The 7670-nt window shown below is 36.4% G+C and overlaps 1 protein-coding gene across 1 annotated transcript; it reads left to right on the forward strand.

Annotated features, from left to right (window-relative positions):
- The first annotated feature begins 1807 nt into the window (after nucleotides 1-1807).
- On the forward strand, nucleotides 1808-7391 carry LOC147077557 (uncharacterized). Its single transcript, XM_085941523.1, has 5 exons — nucleotides 1808-2240; nucleotides 3126-3220; nucleotides 5455-5591; nucleotides 5866-6051; nucleotides 6143-7391. The coding sequence occupies exons 3-5, from the start codon at nucleotides 5508-5510 to the stop codon at nucleotides 6722-6724; spliced, it is 852 nt and encodes a 283-aa protein (XP_085797649.1). The 5' UTR covers nucleotides 1808-2240; nucleotides 3126-3220; nucleotides 5455-5507; the 3' UTR covers nucleotides 6725-7391.
- The last annotated feature ends 279 nt before the right edge of the window (nucleotides 7392-7670 follow it).

Below are 7670 nucleotides of genomic sequence, written 5' to 3' on the forward strand. Positions count from 1 at the left end.
ACATTGGCATCAAATATTTTCAGAGGGTTGCAAAAATAATTCCTAATGAGAATTTTCCGTTCCATGAAATAATATGAATTCCATATTAGGTATGCTCTTACAGGTAGAAACGATTAAATCATAATATATATTTTTAAAATTTTAACCCTTAACAATATCTTCTACGTCTACATTGCCCTCAGGTTCATTGCCATCAAAGCCATCTAATTTTTAACTGTAACTTATTACCTACCTTCTTTATCTTATTTGCGATGGATTTGTGATTTTGTAAGTAGTTTCAAAAAGCAAAAAAAGTAATTTGGGACGTATGTATCACTTCACTTCAATATTTTTTAAGTTCTTGTCGTCAACCTTTTTTTTGCTGTCTCTATTCTTGAATGGTCACTATCACATTCGAGTCTAGTATGAGAGGATAGAAGAAATTTTTGGTCAATCAGCTTCTTCACCCGAGGTATTTTTATAATGCATAAGTAAACATACATGTCACACTAATATTTATGTTCTGTCCATCTGCAGCTTTTGAGTAGGTATGTGACAACGAGTTTGATTCCAGGTGAAAGAATCATGATTTTCTTAAATACACATGATGCGATGTCTTTAGAACCTCTCCACCGTTTGACTCGTGCCACATTATAACCTTCAGAGAATTCTTGAGAAGCGCATTCTCTAATAGTTAAATAATTGTACTCAAACAATAATCTTTTATAGTAGGTACACAATAATTGTGGATACTAGCAGACATGGTAGAACTTGTTATAAACAACTATTACTAGTTGGTTTGATCTTTCCTTAGCTGTAGTTTTATCTCCTGGTTTACTGTAATAACATTTTTGTGCATTAATGAAATGTGCATTGTGTTGTTTGGAGATTTCATTCATTGCCTCTTTGATAGACATAAATATCACGTTTACATGTAATATATTCATCGTCTTATGTACCTATCTAATAAGGTTTATTGAATTTGATACCCGTTTTGTTAATACCTACATCATAATATCGTCTCTGTTATGGCAGAACACACTAACTGAACAATACTAGTTTTGAGTAATTTGACTTTGAAGTTGTTAAAATGTTTGAAATGGTCTATCATGTGAGTTTATTATGTAATCGTAAAAGGATGACTTTAAAATAAAGACGGTTTATTTATTAAGAAGGTTTCCAGACGGTAAAGTTTGAAATAAGAAACATTTTGGTATAACTAACTCAATACGTATGTCATTTTTTCGAATTAGTGTCTTCTGCCAGAACAGTGACGATATGCAGTTCTCCCACTTCCATTTTCAAACTTCATTGTTTTATATTCACCATTACATAATTTTTATATTTAAATGACTTGGTAAGCATATTTAATTAGGAACATCTTCACAGGAGTAATGGCTCTCGTGTTTTGGAGGCTTTATAATAAATGCCTCGATCTGGAGGGCGATTCATGAATTTAGCATGGCCGACGTGAGTAGTGTGAGTAGTCATAATTGGATAGTGATGCTTCGACAGAAGCACACTGTTCCTTCCTGTGTCCAATAATGCAACCTAATAATTGCCAAAAACGGGCGTACATTTATGATCGCCTAAGAGTTTTTTTGTCTATGCCCACATCTGACAGCTATTTCTCGCGCGCAAAAACTTTCATAATGCCGGCGCTCCATTGGCACGCAAGTCAGACGATTTACAGTCTTCGGACTTTTTTTTCGCGTGGAGCACCCCAGGTCTGCGGACTTTTTAATCCGCAGACCAGGCTCGTTGGATTTCAAACATGTTTGATATTTTACTCGCCGAGCCGCTGAAATTCGTACGTTCACCACGCTTTACCGTCACATTATTTATATCTATGCCGACGGACGACAGCGCCATCATTATTTTACTGTCATTCAAAGTGTTCGGACATCTCACATCGATAACAACAATGGTAGATCTACGATTGCATTCGAAAAGTTTCTTGGAAGATTTTATTAGTTGTTTTAAAGACAACCCATCGTTGTGGAAGACGACCAGCCCACTATACAAGAATCGTGATGCCAAGTCCTTGGCGTATGCGGAACTTTTGGAGATTTTAATCAAGGTGGAGTCGCAGGCAAGGGTCGACGATGTTAAAAAGAAAATACAGACATTGAGGTCGGGTAACAGAAAGGAGAGAAATAAAGTAAGGACATCATATCGAAGCGGAGCCGGCACAGACGCAGTTTATCTACCCAAACTGTGGTACTATAAAAATTTGGAGTTCTTGAACGACCAAATGGAAGGTACGTAGGAATGCTTTAAAGCTATTTAATATACACGTGCAGATTATGAAATTGTCGTACCTAGCTCTGAAAGTGACATCGCATTAGATTAGCTACTATTAAGCAATTAAAACATACAGCTATGAATCATTTCTAGTCACAATAAAATTTCTTATTCTTTGCCGAGGTAGGTAATAAATAATAATAATATATAGGTACGAGGGAATGCTTTAAAGCTATTTATTATACACGTGCAGACTATGACATTGTCGTATCTCTGAAAGTGACATCGCATTAGATTAGCTACTATTAAGCAATTAAAACATACAGCTATGAATCATTTCTAGTCACAATAAAATTATTTATTCTTTGCTGAGGTAGGTAAGAAATAATAATATATAGGTACGATCATGGCGGTGAAAGCGCGGCTTATTGAGTCGTGGTCGGGTCCCAGGTTCAAATCCTGGGTCTGACAAGTACACATTGAATTTCAATTTGTGTATGAGTCAGAGTATGGACCTAATATGTTGAGCAAGTGGCTGACATCCATTTCTCGTAAAAACAAAATCTGTCAATACAAACCTCCACTCCGTGGAGGTCCATATTATGATCGGACATGGTCGAAAGAAGAAGAAAAGAAATGATCATAAAATCAAAAATCGCTCGAGTTAGGTTCCTTCAGAGACAATCAATAAATCGTCAATCATCAATCAAAATTAATGGTACAGTTTGGTTATGAGGAATACAGCGGAAAACACATTTTGAAAATACCCGATATACTGGATTACACCAATTATACCAATATCAATATTAACCGTATGAAGGAATGGGTACTTAGGGGAGAGATAATAAAAAACAAGTTTGAGTATTATGTTGTATTTTAACAATTTACATTTTGTTTTACAGAATCGAGCTCAATATCCAGCATGGTGGACGATTTGGAAAACATGTCTCCTGATGAGAGTTACTCCAACTCGTTAAACAACGAAGATTGTATTGAGGTAAAACATTTTAACTAAATTGTTACATTGGTTTAATTTATCTATTGCTTATCATACTTTCTTGCCATGTGACAGCCCCGGTAGTATTAAAATATTTTTCGAAATCTCCTCGCGCTTTCTTAGCATTGGCAGTCGAGTTCCGATTAGTCGTTGCTTCCAAAGGCGCTAAGGTGTCCTGTGACCTCAGTCCGAGCTCTATTAAACCTGTCTCAGGATTTTCCCTATCAAGGTCATGAGAAGGAGTATAAGTATGTGTTGATTTGCGACGAAGAAAGTTGTGCAGCACACAGCAAGTTAATACAACTGTATTGATATTTTCAATTTTCATGTTTATTGGAGCTTGAAAAATGCGGAATCTAGCAGCTAAAATGCCAAAAACATTTTCTATAATTCGCCTGGCTCTGCATGTCCGATAATTATATATTCTTTTACTGTGATTTAATTGCCTTTGTGAATACGGCTTTATGAAATCGTTACGTAATGCAAAGGCTTCATCGCCAATATAAACAAATGGCAGTGCATCAGAATTAGCAGTAGGTTTTTTTGGTGCAGGTATTTTTAATCTGCCTTCGTCTAAACGTTTGAAAAAATCAGATTTTCTCAGTACGCCTCCATCAGAAATACGTCCATTTGTTCCAACATCAACATAAATAAATTCATAATTAGCATTTGCAATCGCCATCAAAACAATGCTGTGGAAATGTTTGTAATTATAAAAGTGGGAGCCGGCGCCTGCAGGTGGCACGATTGCAATGTGTTTCCCATCAACTGCGCCCAGGCAATTTATTTGTTTTTTTGTTTGTTTTTATGCCTATAAACCTTAGCTTAAGCGATACAACAAATGGTAAGTATTTGAGCTATGTTAGCAAACCTATATTATTATGTGGCCTCATTTAGAAATCAAATTCCATGCTTGCTTTTCGAAGAATATGACTAGTATTACAATACATTCAACAGGAATAATTAAGCAGCTTGCTTACAGCCTATATGGAGAGTCCTGGCTAGGTACAGCATTCTAATGGTCTATTGAATATTTAGCATGTCAACGATGGCCTTATTTGTGACTATATATATACCTATCTCAAATGCATCTTGTCTGCCATTCTTATGATGTTGCCGTCTATGATTTATATAGGTAAAACAATCCACTAAACGTTCACTTTATAAGACCAACCAATGTCTACTTGTTAATGATATATTTGTAAATTTGCCCAACTTTATTAGATGACGTATAATATAATACACACCTTGAAATATTCTCCTTTCAAAACGTCAGTGATGACTTGGCAAGTTTCGGGAATTATCTTGCCCAGAGTTTGTCTTCCAATCGCAGTTCTATAATGCAAGTCAGTGAATGTTCCGCCGGCAGCCAAAAATCGCAGGGTTGCACATAATCTATCATGAGGAGAAATAGCTTCCCTCATCATAGTATTTTTTTTTTAATAAATGGGGAGACCAAATTATACAGTTCTGTGTATACATCCTCCGACATTCGCAAATATTTGCGGAAATCGCTCGGTTGCAAACGCAATTCTCGTATTAAATTTGTGTGGGATAATGTCGTTCGTTTCCTTATCCAATGTTTCACCCAGTATTTGTGTACCCTTTGCTTCGTTATTACATTATCTGCCACCCAATAACCCAAAAAACATAAAACGTCGGTATCATTTAACGCCATCACGATTTAACTGTCAGATATACGTATATTATCTATGCTGTCAAAGTCGACTGTTTTACTCGTCAAATTAATTATATACTCGTTTCGTTGAACGTCTGTTGGCCAGTAGCAGAACGTAGAAAAATCTGAAGACTTATTGTCGTCGGACTTTTGGCTCGCCAATGGAGCGCTGGCATAAGAACAGATACGTCGGTAAGTCAGATTTGATTTCAAATATACTGTTTCTTTTATAAAATAATATGTAGGAATCATACTAAAAGTGTATTTATTTATTCCTTTACAGAATTAACAGATGGAGCAATTGGTAGAATTCATGGAATGTCAGTAGCTACCACGTTTTTATTCAATACTCGTAAGAAATGTAGCCTACTAAAGTTATGCCAACATGTGGAATTAACACAGTTCGAGACATAGCCTGTGTCATTATTATGACATACTTATAATTGTGTAATGACCTCGTTTTATGAGACTAAAAACCAAACCATAACTTACTGTAACTCAAACCAGCTTAACCGCAATGATATGGAATACTATAACATTACCATATTTTCCGTAGTGCATCCAGACCTCGTCGCCGGAAGGCTCACCGGGCAGTTCACCAGCCTCGACATGGAGAGGTTGTGGACAGAACTGTCGGAGCAATTAAATGCTTGTTTGGGCGGTGCTACAAAATCCCACAGACGGTGGAAAAAGGTGATTTACTATTTATTACTAGTATTGGTAAAAATTATTATTTATTTAAATATAATAGACTGTGTCAACAAACTATCCAATATTATTTTACAAAATATCTTACTCTCCACATAAATCCACCATAGGTAGCTATAGATAGCAAGTTCAAGTAAGAAATGTTTTCATAAATTAAACCACATCTTTTGAAAGCATCCCAAATGTCACTGCTGTAAATAGTACTAGATCGTTAGTAATATTGTTGAAATTGAAAATTTCTAATTATTATTGTTTACAGGTATGGCAAGACACGAGGCGGAACACGCGGGCCAAAATGGCCAAAATCCTGATCTCCCAGAGGAAGACAGAAGGCGGCCCGCCCTGTAGAATCCGGCTGTCTGCTCTCCAGCAGCGAATTATGGCTCTAATAGTGCCATTTACAGTTACTGGGGAGCAAGGTAGACAGGGCAATTACACTGGGGGGGTAGGTCATTCATGTAATTCTATATTGATTAACAGTATAAAAGGGTTCACCCGTCGCATGTTTACTTATGGTGTTAACATTTAATTCACAGGTACCACAGGAAATTTTGGGTCGCGTCTGTGTCAACGTCGCATCAACGTCGGAGCCCCAGGGGTGGATCATCCAACCCAGCACCAGCAGCATGGAGGTGGCACTCACCGCAACCCCTCTTACTGTACCTACTACAGCATATTCTAAATCATCATCAGATGCAGATATGATGACAACCCCCGAATGTGCAATTTCTGCGACACCACGGCTCACGGCTCAAACTGTTGCACTGGAAGACAGTGCTGCTTTCACAAGAGCCCATGCTGCTACAAGTGAAGGCAGTGCTGTCTTCCCAGCAACAGTGAGAGCCCACAGGCTTTCGTTGTCACAAACTTCTGTGGCAACGCAGACAATGGGTCCGGTGCCCGTGTTGAATGCCGCCGTAGAGTTGCTGACCATCAACGTTGCTGCGCTCAGGTCTGACATGGTGGCTCTCGGCATTGCAACCAGGTCAGACACGCAGGCTCTGATCATTGCAGCCAAGTCAGAGACTGCGGCTCTGATCGGTGCAGCCAAGTCAGAGTTGAGCGCACTAATATTAATGCTAGGTGCAAAAATTGACAATCTCGGCTATGCACCGTAATCGCTTCTTTGGGGTGGTTGTTGCTATTTCGGGGGTTTCACTGAATCATAATTACCGTGTTGAGCCGAATATAAAATAAAATTTTACAGCATCGTGTATATCAGTATAAGTGATCCTTGTTACATTTTAAACGATGTATGATTTCACCTGTTTACAATCAACTGTGAAACATTATTTTATATTTGTCTCAAAACAGTTTTTTCATGTAAATACTCAAAAGAAATCTATTTCAAAGTATACATTCATGTCAGTATCCTTATGAAAAACCAATAATTTGTCTAGTTCTGTTTCAATGCAGTGATTTATTTAAATGGAATTGTTTAATGAGTATTTATGTGTGTCTGCATCTGTGATTTTTCCAGCCTTATATTGTTTGTTATTATTATAATAAGTGTCTTGAAAATTTGCAAATTTTATGCAAACCTATATTAAATTTCATATTTTGTGCGTATAATTACTATGTATAATTAGTCTATAAAATATTTCTAAGGAATTGTTTAAAGAGTGTTTATGTGTGCCAGCATAGTGTATTTTGTTTGATATTATAATAAGTATCTTGAAAATGCAAATTTTACGCAAAACTATATTAAATTTAGTGAATTGTGCTATTGATTGTGTACATAAATCATTTTTTGAGACAGGATGAAATAAAATTCCAAAGTATATGAAATAATCATTTTTTTTATTGCTTTCATATTTCACAAGAACATTCAAATATTCTAATATTAACATAGAGTAACAGAATCATAGTTTTGATTTTTAAGTATGTGTCCGATGCATATCGGCGTCAAGATATGAAAACCTCATAACTTCACAGTTTTTTTACTTATTTTATTTTTGATGAGCTATTGAGGCGTCTTAACTCATGTGGTATTTATTTATAGTTACTGATAGATACTTCGCTGCCTTATTTCCAGGTTATTCTATATCACATTTTTTAGCAAAA

Source organism: Rhyacophila brunnea, unplaced genomic scaffold, assembly GCF_057557595.1.
Source record: "Rhyacophila brunnea isolate RB1 unplaced genomic scaffold, BYU_Rbru_1.0 scaffold_13, whole genome shotgun sequence".
Taxonomy (NCBI): Eukaryota; Metazoa; Arthropoda; class Insecta; order Trichoptera; family Rhyacophilidae; genus Rhyacophila; species Rhyacophila brunnea.